Here is a 19,523-nt window from a genome sequence, read left to right as displayed (position 1 = left end):
TTATCTGAATTCTTTATTCTTTCATTCTCTCTTTCTTATCTTTTCTGATTTCTCAGTCATTGAGCTAGGGGTTACTTCGAAGCAGTTTTCAGTTTATTGTTGCTTGGATTTGTAATTTAAAAAAGAACTCGGAAAATTCTATTTTATATTTGCCGAACCCTCCATTTGCAGTTGATACCTTAAAGCTATTCTTTTAATTCAGGGTTTATATGGATTATTTGTTTATATATTTAATTTAACTTATTAACAAAAAAACTGAACATAAAAACATCCCCTCCAAATCCCACAGCATGATAAGGATAGGGATAATTAAACAAATCCACCCAAACGAAAAAATAAAATAATTACATTAATCTAAGAAGAGATTTAAAAAAAATAACATAATCAAAACATCAAAGACCCTGCTACTCACCTAACATTCAACTAATTCCTGTCCTTCCCCTAAAAAACCTGTTGTCAGTTTATAATCTAGATTGTGAAATCGAAAACTTAGAGGAAAAACAGATATCAGATTTTACCAAGTCGTGAATCAGGTTTATCAGTTCCATTGGGTGAAATCTAATGATCCAGATTTATCGACTTCATTGTTTCGCTGATAACACCGGATCTCGTTTGTCAGTGATCGACAAGATCTCTTAATTTCTAAAACGCGTGATTTCAAAATCTAACGAAAACGCGTGAAATGGGAAGTGAGAAAACAGCACATTAAGTGACTGCATTTTGTTGCGGAAATTCAAAAAAACGTTATATTACACAGAATTGATTTTAAGAACTGAGTTTTTAGCTTTCGGATGTTATTAAAAAAAAATTCTTTTGCAAAATGAAGATTTTCTTAAGCTTCTTTCATGAAAGAACAATATTATTATCAAACCAAACAGCTTTCAAATGAGGATAAATCCATTTATTTAGACAGTGAAAAAAAGGTACATAAGTCCAGATATTTCGGTCACATATCCAGATATTTCGGTAGCATATTTATACGCAACAAATAAAATAACTTTTTGGGTCATTCACAAAATAATGAACTTCCGGATTACTCACTAGATTATTTTCAGAGAGTTCAATGACAAAGTTCATTCAAAGTCTTGATGTAAATTTCCTTCTTTAATCTTGCCCAAATGTAAAGCAAATTTCCAATGAAGGTGGCAAAGCCTTCCGTGTCTTCTAATTGCAAACGAAATATTAAGTTTATAGCTGTTAACTGGGTTGGACTCATTATTATTATCAATTTGAAAAAAAGGGTAATTTCTGAATATCTTGCAAACAAAGTAATATAGGAGGATATTAATTGGACCAGCTAACATTTATCTTGGGTTAGGAGGTGGGACATAAATATAGGTTTTCCGAAAAAAAAGTCCCAAAGCATCTTTTGAGTTACCACAGTGGCTCCAAACGTTTTGATTATTTCCCTAAATAAATTCCTACGATAAATCTTACTACGGAAATTTTGAGAAAACTTGCGAAGGTTTCTGGAGATCGGTATGGGCTATGTGCAAAAATCCGCCTAAAATAGTACTAATAACTGGCATATAGCTGACTCTAAGTACACAAATCTAAAAGCGACTCACCTATTTCTATCTTTGGAGCTGGTTCTTCTTCTAATTGGTTTTCTGGCACCATTGGTTCATCTGTAACACCATTTAGAAGACTTGTGTGTTCTGGAGCAGGCTCGGCTGACTTCAATGGAGGTGGTATTGATGTGTCGATGAATGCTGGAGGTACCATCAATTCTGACTCCACTTGCTAAAAGCGAGAAGAAAGTCCTTCAGTTGCAGGATCAGAAAAAACATTGTTTCTACCACGAAGGTGCAATCCCTATCAAAACATTCAGGACAGGGTTGGAATATGTACAAAATAGTTTAGCGTGAAATCAACATAAAAAACTGCTCCAAGAGTGACTCAATAACCAATCAATGTTGCTTTTAGAAACATTCAATTCAGCTACAAAAAAAAATGTTTTCGATTTTAAGTTTCATATGCATCATTGTCATCAATTTCAATAATTAGCTAGTTTAATAAATTTGTTTTAATCAAATGTTAAAATACTAACATAATATTATCAAATGTAAAATTAACATATATTCAAATTTTCTAAACTTAGCGTCTTAATTCTTTGCCTGAAAGGCATTTTTATGCTGAGTGAATTATAACCCTTGATGATTTATTAATTGAAGTAAATTTAAATGATACTTTCAATTTAATGATGGGCTAAAGCAAAAAGAATCATGCAAGAGCCATTCAGGATATGGTATTTGTAATTCAAAGCTAACAAATCTCAATTTAGACTATATTACAATCTTCTTAATGAGAAATACGGTTGTGCTACATCTTGATATGTAAAACCAGGTACTTGTGTGGACTGGACGGGGGGGGGGGGCACTCAAGTTACACTCCCATTTGTGTGCCATTGCACAACTATGCGCAGTTGCAACTTCGAATGCTATAGCTTTTTTCAAGTAAGCTACTTTACTTATTACTATTTACTGAAACACTTCTTATGATGTTGCTAACAATTGTTAGGAACAATTAATGTTTTTTTTACCGCTGAAAATCTACCAATATTAACACCATGAATTTGTATATCGTACTCCATTGGTATGAGCAAGTAACAGACTATTTCCAATTACAGCTTTACAAATGCATTATTGTACTTGAGGGAAAAGCTCCCGAACCCAAAAGCTGGATGGGTCACCATGAAAACCCTGCTCAATGCAAAACAGCTTCGCCGTCTAGGAACACACTGAAAAGGAAAAGATCGAGTGTCTTCCACGACCCCACAATGACAGAAAAAACACATTGCATATTTTACAAACAGACATCAAAAAGAAAGACAAAAATAAACGCCTTAAGTTAACGTTGAGTTAATAACAATGGCAACAACACACTCTAAATTTAAAACTTTTCGTCCTAAGCCTTGTTTCAAAAAAACGAAAACGCAGCAGGTCCACAAGCCAATAAAGAGACAGATTCGAACCCTTTGCCAAAAAACCTTTCATAAATAAAATATATTTTAAAACTGCAGACCAGCCTGACCTTTAAAATGTTATATATAAAATTGTAAAGCGAATAAACCTCCTAACTTTCAGAAATTTTGAGGTTAGATCCAAATAGACTTAGACCTTGAATTTTGATCCTTATTTTGATAAATTAAAATGACCTTACTTTGTATACTTTCGAACTTTAGGGTCGAGCTGTAATCGTATCTGGACTATAGGTAATATTAATGCTAAAAAAAATTTCTTCACGTTAATATGTTAATTGTCCTTTTAAGTCATTATGGTTACACTAGTAGCTGCAACCTAGAAGATCCAATCACTGTCCATAGTAGCCACAAGTCTAGAAGCGCGTCTTAAAAAAAAAAAACTTTCTAGGAAAAAAAATAAATCTTTCTAAAAAAAAAAAGCCATTTGACACCGACACAGGAAAAGAAGCTATTAATTCGATTAACCTTTACGAACTAAAATGAAAAGCGGACAATTGGAATAAGCAAAGATGAAAAGCCCAATTCAGCTAAATGACAATCTCTCATCTTGAACAAGGAAAATCCCCTTTCCTTGTTGAGGGATAAACAGCTAAGAATGGTTAAATTACGAAAAAAGGGTGTATAAAACTTTTTAAATTAAACTTATTGTACTATAAACTAGTGAAAATTGGAGTGATAAGGCTTGGGTTCCGTAAGGTCTTAATCTGGCATTGATTATGTAGAATAGGAAAACAAAAAGGCACCTTTCATAACAAGGCAACTTAGTAAATCTCGTAACTGTTGTCATAATTTAACTTAGTAAATCAAGCATTAAGATAAATGTCCAAATTAACAATTGATCTTGTAAAGACTAGGCCTACATAGTCTTTTCAGAAGCGAATGCGCCATCATGCGATTCATCCTGCGACATTGCCTTCTCCGCAATCGCAAAATTAACACTAACTTTTCCAGATATTATTTCTAAAAGATAGGAACAAATACTTCTCAGACAACAAAAATAAATACTTTTATTTTCGCGGTTGAACGTGACAAAAGTAGCGAGAATTACATAAATGATTTTTGGAATAAAATATTGTTAACAAGTTTCTTTTTATTTTGGAAGAGGGTCGGTCCATGGAGGGAGTGCCAGGGGTCATTTCCCATTATTTATCTTTGACAATTTTTTTAGAAAGGGAGGGGTATCGGTCCATGGAGGACCAGGGATCAGCTCCCATAAGTTTTGGAATAAAACTGTGTTCCAAAAAAATTCCTTTTTTTGGGCTTCAAAACCCGTTGGGATTTTCTTCTAAATTTCTGGCTAGCCTTATTGTGAAAGGTGCCTTCTTGTTTTCCTATTTTAGATAATCAGGGCCAGATGAAAGACCTTGCGGAACCCAAGTCTTATCATATATAAAACTTGTATTGAAAATCATATAAACATCACAAAGAACGGAGAATTGTTTATTCTTAATAAAATTGTTAAATAAAATACTAAAATCAAATTAAAAAAAAATTCAAATGGAATTGTTTGATTTACACTCTGAACATGTAGTGGGCATTTAAGGTTTTTATACATAGCGTTGTCGTAAAACTTCAAAAGGGGCTCATTCAGTTGGAAACTGAGAGGGCTAGTGCCCTTTTTAACAGTCGAAAGTGATTGGAGGGTAACTAACCCCCCTCTCACGCCCGCAATTCCTCCAAAAACATCCAATCAAAATTTTCATATAGCCATTTTGTTCAACGTAGTAAAAAGTTCCGGAAATTAGGTCTTTTAGAATGGCACCCCCCCCCCAGGTCTCTTGGCAAAGGTTGTAAGCTATGACCTGGGGGCGTATAAGGTTTAAATTGAAAGCGTTGTCGTAAAAACTTCAAAAGGGCTCATTTTACTGGGAATTGAAAGGGCTAGTTCCTTTTTTAATAGACGAAAGTGATGGGAGAGCGACTAACGTCCCTCTCACGCCCACCATTTTCCCAAACACATCCAATCAAAATTTTGGGATAGCAATTTTGTTTAACTTAGTTGAAAGTTCTGGAAATTAGGTCTTAGAGGATGACCACCACCCTAACAACCATTAGGGTAAGAGTTGTAATTTATGCCCTGGGGCATATAAGGTGTTTATAGAAAGCGTTGTCGTTTCAAAAAGGGCTCATTCGATTGGAAGTCGAAAGGCCTAGTGCTCTTTTTAATAGTCTAAAGTGACTGGAAGGCTTAAAAGATCTTAATTTTAATAGATTAAAGTTATGGGAGAGCGACTAACGTCCCTCTCACGCCCACCATTTTCCCAAACACGTCCAATCAAAATTTTGGGATAGCAATTTTGTTTAACATAGTTGAAAGTTCTGGAAATTATGTCTTAGAGGATGACAACCACCCTAACAGCCCTTAGGGTAAGGGTTGTAATTTATGCCCTGGGGCATATAAGGTGTTTATAGAAAGCGTTGTCGTTTCAAAAAGGGCTCATTCGATAGGAATTCGAAAGGCCTAGTGCCCCTTTTAATAGTCTAAAGTGACTGGAAGGCTTAAAGATCGATGAGGGTATAATGTATTATTTTTTGTTGTTGTTTAGACCAGGGCACCTCGTATCGAAAGAGTTGTCGTGGGAACTTCGAAAAGGGCTCATTCGATTGATGAACGTGCATTGTCAGTTTCAGATGAAAAAAATACAAATGAATGTGCATTGTCAGTTTAATATACATATACTGATATTTGGTAACCAAAATGTTAATATTATTTGATTTACCAAAGTTATAAAAGTAATAACATTTATATTTTTTTCAGTAAAGTGCAAATTTTGTTCTGGTCTTGGGAAGGCATAGGGGTTTTGAGCCCAACTTATGTTAATTTCTGCTCGTTTTGAGTTTGACTCGTTTATTTAATGTAATTTCTTTTAGTTTTGTATTTCATTTATTTATCGATGCTGGTTTGTGGTAGTTTCACGTTTGGTAGTTTATTTGATTTTATTTTTGCTCAATTTTGGTTTAATGGCGTTCTTAACTTTTCTTTGAAAAACTTATTTCGTTGAAAAGGTTTTTTTTATTAATCATACATAAACATAAACTATGTTAAAGCAAGCAATATACACAGCTTAACCATCTTAACTTGAACATAGGCTAACTCACAAAATTAGGAAAGGGGTAGATTGTCCACGCTGCACCCATGAATTATTTATTTATACCTAAAGAGTACAAATAACATTACACGGACGAGAAGGAAAAGAAGGTTACCTGGTCCACACTGGACTCCAAGACCGAGGGCACATCAACCGGAGAGGACTCCCCAATAGTAGCAGCGACCTGTTTGGCAAATTCAACTTTGATTTGCTCTGAGATGTCAGCCTGTCTTGGTCCCTAATAAGGAATACAAATTACTAAAAAAGGACAAATTAATCTCCCATAATGTACATTCTTATGCTTTCGCAGTTTTGTCAGTGAAAAGTCAATATAAATATTTATAATTAGCATATTTATATCGAATTTATACCTTAAAAACTGTACAAAGGTCATATTCGTTTCAGTGTCTCACAACACAAACATCGATAGACTTTCCAATAGTAGCTGCTACCATGTTGGCAAACTCAACCTATGTTTATTCTAAGATTTAAGATTCTAAGACGAACAGCTATCTGGATATCAACAACACCCCTTAGAAAACTTATTACCCCCCCCCCCTCTATAAAAAATATATAAAAATTCGAGCATAACACTATGTTCTGAAAGAAGATAGTAAATTTTGTCCGCGACCCCACCCTTTCCGCTGGACAGTCTGAGATGTTACGCTGCTTCGGTCCCTAATAACAACAAAAAACAAAACAATTTTGTGTCATTGCTTGCACAAAGGGCTTGGGATCGACGTTTCAGTTGCTGGGTCCCTTTTTTACAGAGACACAGGAAGGGGGGGGGGAGGTTGTGTCTGTCGCCCAGCCTTGCTGCGGCAGGAATATCCCTGGAACCCGTAAACCCAGCAGAGCATCAATCCACTGTGCTACCACCGGATATCGGTCCCTAATAAGAAAACTAAATAAAATAATATTATATGTAATTTTTTCCAAGGATTACTTTATCTTTCTTACTAAGCAAACCTTGAATTTAGCCTTTATAACCTAGGCTTTTATTCAAATAAATATTTTACATATTAATATCCATGACCAAATTACTTGAGCAGCTGGCCAGACGTATTGGCCTCTTGTCGTGGCAACGTACATCATGAACGCACTTTTTACTCCGTTTTGCGACGAACAAAAAATTTTTAGTCTACAACGAAGAAATTATTTTGAAGCCCATCACTATGCAAGGCTTTCTTAATACCACATTACGAATTGACCCTAGTCAAGGGTCCTTTTTTATATTTTTCACTATTTATAGTATCGTATACTTTTTCTCATATCAACTAACAATGGAAATTATGTAACCAGTGAGGATGGCGAAAAAAATGAGAGGGTGGAGGTCAAATAGAAATTACTCCGAACATTTACTCAACAAGAATATGGTTAATTTGCGAGAATATTAGCGCTAATTTGATTTCGTCCTCTTGGTTATGATATATAAAAGCAGATCTGATCCAAGCAAATTTTCCTATAGTGATGACACACTGAACCAGAAGCTATAAGAAACATCTGGTTTGTAATGTTATATATAATTACTCAGAGGAGTAAATTCAAAAAGTGCAACAATAATATATTTTTATATTTGAAACTTGTCAAAGATGTACCGACAACTTGAAAAAATCAGCATTAACAGGGTGTCTTTTTTTTAATTGAAAATCTTAGGATTAGGTGCGTTTCAAAAGATTTGATTATGTGAATGTTATGTTGTTGCTAAGACTTTCTTTGGTCTCGACACATTAATAATTAGGTATTTGCCGATACATATCTTCTGCTGAAAAGTCAGATTTTAAGTCAGAGCCGTGTTTCTAGGAAAACAAATTGGGGTTACTGCATGAGTGTAACCAAAAAATTTCTCAGGGGGGGGGGGATAACTACCAAGAGCTTTGTTTTTATCAATATTTAAACGAAAATATTTTTCAATATCTTATTTTTCTATTTTAATGTTTTCTTGTTTCCAAAATAGAGAAGAACCGTCCTGTAGATTAATCTTTGCCTGGAAATATGGGTTCCAGGGTTCGATCCCGTCTGCAACAGGACCGACTCAAGGATGCTTGTAGTCGAAAAGCATCACAAACTAATCAAAAGATGGGGGATATTGTTCCCTGGCATCCTTCTGATGGTACCTACGGCTAAAGGTCCATTTTCCACGTTCTAGTCCATCATATAATCTATAATATATGATCCATTTTTTGGCAAATGCCTTAACATTAATGTTATGAGACCTAAGAAAAACTTAGCAACAAAATATCATTCAAATGATCTTTTGAATCAAACCAGATCCTAGGATTTTGAATAAAAAATGCACAATCTGTATTTATTTGCAGTTTTTTTTGTTGTCTTTGTCTTTGACAAGTTTCAAATAAAAAATATAGTGAGGCTGCACTTTTTTTGTATTTACTCCTCTAAATAATTATACTTGACCATCACAAACCGGATGTTTATTATAGCTTCCGGTACAGCGTGTCATCATTATAGAAAAATTTGGGTAGATCTTTATCACAACCAACTTTATGCTTTTAGCTCGTACTTATCACAACCAAGAGAACGACATCCAATTAAAACTAATATTCCCGTAAATTAACCAAATTCTGGTACAGTAACTCTGTTCGGAGTAATAAATATTTGACCCCCCTCCTCAATTTGCTCAAATTGCTTTTTAACATCGATTGCTTGATGATATGCCAAAAGGTATACGATATTATAAACGGCGAAAATAATAAAAAAGAGAAAAATCGCAAATGAGTTTGCGTTTGATGAGATGAGACTTATCCAAGCTAGTCTGCAAGTGGCACTAGTTCAGACCATTGTCAGTTTTAGCATTTACTGTTAATAAAATTTTATATGCTGGTGTTCTTCAAAACAACTTTTAACCCTAGAGGCAATTTTTGCAGAAAAACGCTGTACTTTTCAAGCTTAGACTAATTTCTAGTAAAAAAAAAAATTGCTTTTTGCAGTATCTATTGATGGGGCTGAAACAAGGCCGTATCCAGGGGGATATGGGGGGGGTCACACACCCCTCCTCCGAAATGTTTGTCTGACTCGTAAAAACGTAAAAAAATGGATATAAACAAATTTGTTATGCGTTTTTTGAGATATTTGTGTGTGTACCCCCCTCCCAAAAAAGATCCTTTTGTAGCCCCCCCCCCCGAAAAAAAAACGATCCCGGATACGACCCTGAGTTTGAAAGATCACAGTCGGTTGATACATTCCAGGAGCTGCTGTATGACATCTGCAATAAACAGCGAGTCGCCAAACCAAGGAATAAGAAAAACGGGTACTTCTCTCATATATACTACACACTCGAGAATTTGTGACGCGAACAAACTAGTCAAGCAACTTCCGTGAACAGGCAATTGCTTTGGTTGACTAGGCAAACAGGGTTTCTCACTACATGAACAAATATTTAAACTTCAGTTTTTTGGGATTGAGGGGCAAAAAAGGTACCTAGGTTAGGTTAGGTTATGTATTTAATATAATGCGCTCTGGGCAACCCCCTTCGGTAATTCTTTGTGGTAGTTTTCATAGTTTTGTTACTAAAGTATTATATTTTCATCGTACTTTGTTTTATTTCATTTGCATTAACCAAACTTCACTTCTTGAGTGTGTAGTATATAATAGAGAAGTACCGAAAAACGAATGAAAAGGTCGGCAGTTTCTAAGATAGAAACTGGAAATAAAAGGAAGAGAAGGAAAATTCCTTGCATGTCAGATGTGTACAAAATATATACAATTTAGAATTACTACAGCTGGAATTCCTTAAGAGGGCAAGAATGTGGATCAGTAGGAAGATACAATTCCTCGTCTTGTAAAAATACAACATCGGACGATCGTGGCTCAAAATATGAAACAAAAACTAAATAAAAACGATTGCTGAAATACAAGGATTATTGAATTGGAATAACAAGCTTTACTGCAATGACCAAGGCAGTGAGTAGGGGGCATCCCTAATATAAAGAATAATTTCTGTCCTGTTTTACGTTCTAACACTGCTCCTTGCTTACATTTGAAAAACTTAGTCTTTTTTAACTTGCCCTATAGTATTCATTCTTATCTCTTTTTTTCTGTTGACTCTTCTTTTTGCGTTTTTGGGGGCTGATGGTTGAGAAATCATAGCAGGGTAAGATAAACGATAAAAAAAGTTAATGTACTTGCTTTTCCGAAATAAAAAGTCCCGCACATCTTATAAACTGAAAATTTGCAGAATCAATAAAAGATGCTAGGGTATATGGGAGCACTGCTATTGATGTTAAATAAAGATCCCCGTCTAGCAGTGAGTTAATCTACAGTAGAAATTTAGTAATGGTAACTACCTTCTAAACATTTCAACGACAATAATAAAGCAAAGAAACCTGTAGAACAAGGATTTGACAAGCTACACAAGACTTGACCCGTCGTGGGTCATAGATAGATAGATAGATAGATAATGTATTTAAAAGCCAAAGGACATGTACATGAATATTCAATCAACTAAATAAAAATAATGAGCTTCAACTAAACAATTAAAACAAGAAAACAAACTTATACAAACAACTAAAAGTTTCTTCTCGTTATTTTTTAACTACAAACTTTTCCTTAAATTCAAAACTTCCTCAAGGTAGCTGCAAACTGCCTCTATCATGGGTTTTGCCGTCGACTCAAGAATACCAGGGAGATAAAGGGCGTCCTTTCCAAAAAAAACTCTCAGGTTTGAAAGCCCCCGGCACCCTGTGAGAAGATGGTTTACATCTACACCCTGATTACAAAAGGGCCAAGAGTACTCCGAATCCGTTAAACCCCTATTTCTAACATAATTTCCAACGACCACGCAATGGAAGGCTATTCGCTCTGAGCTGGAACCATATTCCAAGGCACTTAGGTGTTAAATCTATCTTGAAATATATTTCGAGACCAAAAACTAGTTTTATTTCTTTATAGGAACTAAGGCTCTCTGATGACTCTACAGTAGCGAACCACAGCTGTACCTCTTGGTGTTCTATAACTTTTGTAACCTGCTCCGCTATATCTATAGGTAGGCCCGGTGCACCTAATCCTTCATTACACAGGTGGGATAGGCCTACCTCCTTTAATATACGGTGTATCTGAAAAGGCCACGCTTTTTTCCTCCCTAACTTAAATAATTCTAAATATGCTAGCTTTACTAGTCTATCATTCAGCAGCTCTATAACCTTCCTCCAGAACCGGAACATCTGCCCTATTCTATATTTCCTTAGAGAAAATAGCCCTATGTCCCCTCTTACTGCTTGCGTGTGAGTTGTCTGATGAACCCCGATTACTCTCTTATATACTGAAGCTCCATCAGAGTTACTCCTAGATACTTAAAACTTGATTTTTGTTGAATTTCCTTTCCTCTATAATAAAACTTCTGGTCCGTCTGACAAGTCTTATTACTCGTTCCAAATACCACTATTTCTGTTCTTTGAACATTTAAGGTTATTTTGTTTTCCTCAACATAATCACTTAGAATATCTATTAGCATCTGAAGGTCACTGGGAGACTTAGCTACCAAGACCGAGTCATCCACAAAAAGCAGTACTGATAAAGCATACGTTCCCAACATCACCGTTGGTGCCCACTTCTTTCTGAAATATTCTACTATATCATTAATATATACACAAAATAATCTTGAAGACACAGTACTACCTTGGTTGACTCCTCTTTTAAATTAAAACTCTTCTGACAAACCCATATCTATTACTTTAACTATGCCTTTTGTACCTCGGTACATTTCCCTTCCTATCATAACAAATGTTTTCGGTAGACCTACTTTCAATAATTCTAGACACAGTAAGACTCTATCAACACTATCGAATGCCCTCTCAAAGTGTTTTTTTAAAAGAGTTTTTTAAAAGTTTTTTTTAAGAGTTTTCTAAGTTTTTTTTAAAAGAGGCACTATTAGATATTTCTTCCATACCGAAGGCCACCGATGAAGAGAAAGAATCCGACTGAATAGTACTAACAACACAGGTAGGATCCATAATATAAATCTTTTATATACTTCAGTTGGAATGCCATCAATTCCTGGTTTCGATCCTCCTTCAATTTTTTTTTAAAACACTCTCTAACCTCTCTTTCCGATACATCCTCTAATAATTCATAATCATACTCCTTCACTGGTAAGGACAACCTCTCCATCATCTAATATCTCTCTATCTAATTCTTGAAGATTACTGCAATTACCTTCTCTTTCCCTGAAATATGCTGGCCATGAACTAGGCTCTGGTGTTTCTTGGCTAGTTAGCCCCCCTGTCTTATCTTCCTCTTTCACCATCCTCCAGAATGTTTTCATTCTACTATCCTTATATGACGAGACCAATGCCTGCCTTTCATTTTTTCTAATCACTCCTTTTTTTCTTTCAATTAGCCTCTTATATTCCCTTCTACCTGTTTTAAATTGTAGGAAAATGTGGCCCTTCTTACTTGGGTCATTTTCTAAATTCACTAAATCTAACATATTCTGTAGTTCCACTTCCCTCTGTTGACACTCCTCGTCAAACAACCCTACTTCCTCTTTCCTCTTTTTAACCAATTTCCCTTTACATACATTCTTGAAGTCAAGCTCGAAGAGTACCATTCAATTGATGAAAAAAAAATTCTTCCAAGGAGCGAAGAAACTTGAAATAATATCTACCCAAAAAAAGAAGTGGGGAAAATAGTGTTCACAAGAGCTGGTGTGTCAGGTTGTGTACATGGTTTTGAAGTGTATCAAGGGCATTCTGGTTGAAGATGTCTGGTTGAAGCGACATAGCTTTATTTCTGATGATTATCTTGTCAGAGAAAAACTACAAGATTTTCTTTGACAACTGATTTTCGAGCTTGAAACTAATGAGTTTGCTCAAATCAAAGAACTCCCTTGCATTGGTACGTTAGACGAAGCGCAACTGACGGGGTGCCCAATTCTCATAGATGGTGAAATGAAGAAAAAGAAAGATAAATGTCAGATTACAGGACTGACATTTATTCCAGCGTTATTGCAATGAAATGGTTAGATAACAACATGGTTTGCTTAGCTTCGACGTATGCAAGAATAACACCAAAGGATACATGCAAACGCCAGAACGTCAAGGATAAATCCAGGGTTGACGGCCAACCATTGTTTATGAGAACAACCGTTATATAGGGGGCATAGGTTTAGTAGAAATGCTGACAGATATGTGCCAGACTCATCTTCGAACACTAAAATGGTGTATGGGAAACTTCTGGTGGCTTTTTGACACAACAGTATGCAATAGCTGACTTCTTTTAAGGTCAGACGTCGTAGTGCTTACTTCAAGGAGAGACGAACCGATGATCTTGAGAACCTTCAGGTCTGAAGTTGCTGCAGGGTTCTATGCCTTGACGTGTGTTATGCCCCAACATAAACGTGGTAGACAATCCGCAGATGTCGAAGCAAATTCTAGTCCCATTCGAAGTCGCAATCGAATCCGACCGGCGATATCTGCTCAAGCCGATGAACTTGATCACTGGCGAAAAGACTGACAAGCAGAGCCACAACAAAAAGTGTAAATAAGGACATACCATTTTTTAATGTGAAAAACGTGACCTACCACTGTGCCTTACTGCCAAAAAATTGTTTTAAAGCCTTCCACACAAAGTGAATGCCCCATTTTCACATACTTGAGAGTCTAATGTTGTATTTTTACAACATGGTCTAAAATTGACAATTTTGAATAAATCATACCGATTTTTTTGTCAATAGTCTGACCTAGCGACCACATAGGAAGCGTTGGAGATTTTTCCTGGCATTCATTCATATATGGGCCTATATATGGTTAAACTATAATGGCGCATGATCATATAATATATGATCCAAATTCCAGAATGATGATACAAGATGTAACACGACTGATGAATGATGACACAATTTTCGAGTGTACAGGAACTACATAAACCATTTTCGCTATTTAGTACTTTAATTTTATGGTATGTCAGACACTAATGCCACTGTTGAATGTACATGCGCTTACAAGGAAAGATGGGCTAATATTATTATCACTCATTTAACCATATTAGATAGCTTCTATAGCCGTTTGGGATTTGAGTTAAAAAAAAAATGTTTTGTTTCAGATTCTGGCACTATTCAGCCAGTGATATTTTCCTGAAAATTTATGCACCTTGCACTTTATTTTAAATTAACACATTTTACATTTAAATTTAATTAACACATTTTTCAATAATGTGTAAATTAAATACACATTTAAATTAAAAATTAACACATTTTTATTTTAAATGTGAGCTAAATTTATACAACTTTTTTCGTTTGCAGGGACATTTGGTTGGATTCCAACTATAACCCCAAAATTTCAGAAAAATTATGCCTTTAGTATCTTGAATATTAGTATTCTCATCATAGGATATTTACACTACATTCATTACGTTATAAATTTCTGTTCAAGCAGATATAAAACCAACCTCAGATGTGGATTCACTCCTACTACGACTAACTGAATCGGGTGATATGCTCACTTCCTCATTGGTATTAGGATCGACAATTGGAAGTGGCTTTCTCTCCCTCTTTTGTGGAGGCGGCTGCTGTGTTGATGGTGGCACTTGAAGAGGCACTTGACCATTTGTATGGGGAAAAGGTGTAAAATCTGTAAAAACAAAAACAAATCTAAGAAACTACGCTTTTAATTAATTCTAGTATATTACTTCTTCTCATGGCTACCCCGTAAGCAATCAGTCAGACTGAACCCACTCCAGAAAAAATTTCAGTTTAACTTGTTTTGGTGTTTTAGTCCCGTCCCCACTTAAAGTATCCGAATACCATCACCCCAGCCAAAAGAAAAGTTTCAATGCATATCCTTTATAGGTAGCCATATCAGAGATTATTAGAACTCGGGAAAAAGGGAAAAAGTTATACGGACTTACGGACTTAAAAGGACTTACGATAAAAAGTATCTGTCTTAATAATAGTTAATTCCAACGGCGCTTCAATCATAAATCTAGAAACTAATTCAGTGTTACTAAAACAAATTGGAAAGCCAAGGAAATATTTACAACATTTAAAACACTGAGGAGTTCTGATAAAGTTATCTCAGTTAAATCATTGAGGAGTTATGTACAGAAGAAATGTTGAGGACATTGTACAGAAGAAATTTGAAAAGGACAGTCAGTCATTTCAGAGGTCTTTTGACGAGGTGGCTATGTTAACATTCACCTTATTTGCTTCACCCTTCTCCCTTAAATATTTTCAACAAGATGTCGATTCGACAGGTGTCAAAATATCGATGTTCAGTCGAGTCGATCTGCAAGAATTGAGGTATGTCAGTCGTCGACCCTCCCTCCCACTGATCATGTAGCATAGTATTTGCAGGTAGGAACATTTATTAATGAAATTTATAAATGAAAATCTAGATGTTACGTTTCCTTTTTTTTTTCTTTACTTTTAGTACTTTGAAAAACGAATGCTAGAAAATGTCTTTCAGTATCGAAGTTTTATATATTAGCTTCGATTTGTATTTTAACTTGACTAAATTGAGGTATCATTGACGTCAGCCTCAATATTCCTCATTGAGTCTTCATTTTTTTAAGAAGACAAAATTTCTTTTTAGGTAAAACCTCCACCAAACAAAAGTACCCCCCCCCCCGGGTGATTGTATAAGTTTCGGAGGGGACTTACTGGATTGGTAATCAGAAGTTCTAGTGCCCTTTGTAAGATTCAGAGGGACCGAAAAAATCCTGGATTACGGCCCTGGTTATATGGATTTATCAATAAATGAACCTTTCAAAAATCAATTTGTGTTTGATTGACTATAAATTTTTGCATTCTTTTCCGAAAAGTGCCCCTCTACCCTCCCCCCCCCCCCTAAAAAAACAATAAATAAATTACTAGCTAAGAAAGAACTGTCAAAACTAAATATAAAATATTTTCGCTGTTGAATACGAAGTGTTTGAGAAGACAATCGAATCAAATCAATTTTATCTGGATACAAGAAGAGGATCCCCCTCCCAATATGGTAAAAAATACTTCATGGGAAAAGTATGGAATAGTTACCAAAAAATGCACTTTTTGACACAAAAATCTAATCTGATGTCAAAGATGAAAAAAAGAGATAAACAAGCTAATAGGATGAATAATGGGATAAGATAAAGAATAAAAAGAAGAGATAAAATATCAATAAGCCTGAAAATCTAAGATAACAAATTTAAGTCTGAGAATAAGAAAAGGCCAAATGGGCCTTTCCTTCTAAGAAAAAGGCTTGCATACAGTTGATTTAAAAGGGACAGAGCTGTATGTGGGCTATATCGCCTCATTTACATTTTTTTTTCTTGTCAAGGATTTCACTTTTTTCTTTTTTAAGCTGGGCGAATAAATGGCTTTAGGTAGTTGTGAAGTGAGGAGCAGTCTGTCACTGCATATTAAATTACGCCCTCTCCTTTATACGCCCTTGCCGGCAATTTTGTTTATTAAATTTTCAGGAGGGAAAAATAAGCACATTTCATATGTACCAAAACTAAGCTGGATTGGCGAGTACTACTCCACTCCACCCTATTTAAAACCTTTATTTTTGCCAGTTCTCGCGTAATCTCCACATATATAAGGAATTGCATATATATATAAATATCTTAATTTATCATATAATTTCATATAAGTCTAATCTGGAACTTTCTGCTGCTATTATTATGTTGAATAGTTTTTAGTAATTATATTTAATATTTTATGGTTAAATCTGGCTATTTAGTCAAATTATTCAATAGCTCTTAACAAAATTGCTAAGGTAATACTATTTAATAAATTTGGGATGACGTTGGTCAAGTATTGTTCTGAAATATGGGCGCTCCAAAAGACGGAGGTGGATTTGTCAGATGATTTCCAGAGGAATTGTCTACGGATAGCTTTGGATACCCGTTTCACTGATCGAAAGTCAAACAAGATGCTGTGCGAAAAATGTGGTTCTATTAAGCTTTTTAGGGCTATAATGAGAGAAAGGTTGAGATGGCTAGAACACGTTCTACCAATAAAGGACGACAGATTTTCGAATATCGTCTTTTTTGGCCAACCACCTAGGGCTAAACGAAAAGCAGGTCGTCCCGGAATGGAGTAAGAGAAGGTCGTAAGGAAGGATTTAATGGAAATTGGAACTTTCTGGGAGAGTGTAAAGGAGGCATTTTAATAGGTTGGGATGATGGAGGAGCATGCGTAGCTGTGTCGGCCTTAGGCGGCTTGGTGCTTCAGTGAGTTGATAGTAGTAGTAGGATCCATCTATTTGAGACAAGTAATGACTTGGTCTCTTGAAGCCATGTGCACACGATCCTTGGTGAAATCATGGTCCTATTGAGTGTTGAAAAGCTTGTATTCTGGCACAAACATAAATGTATTTCTTATAGTACGAACTCTAAACTATGGATACAAAAAAGTCTGGTCCTTTGCAGGGAGGAGGGGGGGCGGTCAAAATATTTTTCCTCGAGAAAAACATTTTTAGCTGCTTTTTAGGGTACAAACTTTCATGTTTCCAGGAGAGGTCCTCTCAACCAGTGTTGGGTTAAACCCCCCCCAGTCCCACCTTAGCAGGAAGAGGGGGGTTAAAATGTTTTTTCTCAAGAAAAACATTTTCAGGCGCTTGAACACAAGCTCTACTGCTTATGGATTTTGGCTTTTGTAAGGACATTAGACGTGTGGTAGATTCCTCAACCTCAGGCTCACTGCATGTATTTTTTGGGAAACGGGAGTATACATGACAGCTAAAAATAAGATGAGCAATTAGATGATAAAGGGAAATGGACACTTACATGCGAGAAACAGTTACAGAAACACATAGAAGGCAGTAAGAGCCTAATAACATTGGAGAAAACTGACAAATTTATAATATTTCAAGGGGAGAAGGATTTAAGCCTGGGTTCCCTCTAACTAGGCGTGACCTCATGGTACCCCTTCCTTGATTTAATATCTGACACAAAAAGCATTAGCTTACTCTAAGCTCTATATTTGAGAAAAAAATCGGAGTAGATACTGTTTCGTGACGAATGGACATCTACTGACTATATAGTGCGAAATTCTCGCTAGGTAAGATGGCCTTAAGTACCCGTTGTATAACGTCATACAGTTGTTTTCCAAAGCTGAAAAATACGAACATTAGCGGATAACAAAAATAAATGATTAAGGATGACAGATTGCCAAAGATTGTACATTTTGGCCATCAATTTGAGGCTGATTGACAAGTAAGTTGTCGCAAAATAAGGTCATAAGAAGCTTTTAACAGATAGGGTCGGAGGAAGAACGTGTGCAGATGTGTTAGCCTAAGGCAGCTTGGTACTACAGCTAGTAGCAGAAGTAGTATATCCAAGCTTCAGCTGCATTACTAAGTATTATTTTCCATAAAGAATTGTCAGCTCTCGGTAGCCTACCATTAATCAAACACAATTTAAATATTTACACCAAATGAGCTTTGAAAGGCTCCGTCGTGACTGATGTCTGCTAAGTCAATTTTCTGTTCTTTCCTCACGCGAGTAGACTTAAATCGTTTAATTATCCATCTATTTTTAAAAATAATACAAGCAATTTGAAACTTACACTGTGCAGGATTATTTGACTGGGAAAACCTCGGCTGAACGAATGGCTGACTTTGATTAGTGTATCTAGGATATTGAGGCCGACTCTGAGGAATTGCAGCAGGGAACTAGAAAAACAGACAATTATTAGCATTCGAATACTACTAAAAAAGTAGAAAAATACGAAGACAAGAAAAATCTAAAATTTGTCTTACTACTATTACAATTACACCTTTGCTCTACATCACAATTGCATCTGCTCCCTTCCATCCCAATCAGTTCAAAGCTTCACTCTTGATCCCTAACGAGTTCCAATTTCCATTAAATCCTTTGTCATAGCCTTTCCTCACCCAGTTCAAGGATGACCTGCTTTTCGTCTGGTCCCAGATATATGGCCAAAACAAGCCATCTCTGATTATGCAATATCCATCATCCATTAAATGCGTCCCGGCCATCTCATAATTTCTTGCATTATAGTCCTAGAAATTGGGACTGAAACAAGTTTTCCGAATAGCTTATTACTTGACATACGGTCAGTCAACGATCCTTGGAAAATTTATCTGGAGAACATTGAACAAACCTTTCTCGACCTTTCGAAGCACCCATGTTTCAGAGTCATACCTGACCCTTGTCATTACCTTGCCTTCCAATATGCAGACATCTAATATCTTCACATTCTTCCAAAGCTTTTCCAGCTACGAAAAAAATAGCTTGTTATATGGCTATTCTAATTTTCACAGTGAAACTATTCACTTGATGAAGTTTCTCATTACCTAACATCACCTTATCACCCTCATTTGTTCCTAGTCTAAAAAACATAGGTCTTCTTAATATTAATTTTCAACATGGACTCTCAACCTATTCTTGCAACCTGGACTCAAAACTTTCACAAGTTCATTAATTTTAATAGTACTTTATATCTAAAACAATCAAATCATGTTGATAAAACAAAAAAGATACAAAAACAT

The 19,523-nt window shown here is 35.7% G+C and overlaps 1 protein-coding gene across 1 annotated transcript in view; it reads right to left on the bottom strand.

Annotated features, from left to right (window-relative positions):
* LOC148956014 (uncharacterized) overlaps positions 1-19,523 on the bottom strand; it is a 62,390-nt gene that overhangs the window by 13,340 nt on the left and 29,527 nt on the right. The window contains exons 6-9 of the mRNA XM_089088957.1: positions 18,578-18,683; positions 14,476-14,657; positions 6,188-6,310; positions 1,569-1,743 (exon numbers count right to left, since the gene is read on the bottom strand). Of these exons, the coding sequence (XP_088945083.1) occupies positions 1,569-1,743; positions 6,188-6,310; positions 14,476-14,657; positions 18,578-18,683 (586 nt within the window). The remainder of the gene's footprint in view (positions 1-1,568; positions 1,744-6,187; positions 6,311-14,475; positions 14,658-18,577; positions 18,684-19,523) is intronic.

This window comes from Artemia sp. Qi Xiang Cuo, chromosome 1 (assembly GCF_049724085.1).
Source record: "Artemia sp. Qi Xiang Cuo chromosome 1, ASM4972408v1, whole genome shotgun sequence".
NCBI lineage: Eukaryota > Metazoa > Arthropoda > Branchiopoda > Anostraca > Artemiidae > Artemia > Artemia sp. Qi Xiang Cuo.
The sequence above is the reverse complement of the archived record's forward strand: the minus strand, read 5'-3'. Positions and strand labels throughout refer to the sequence as shown.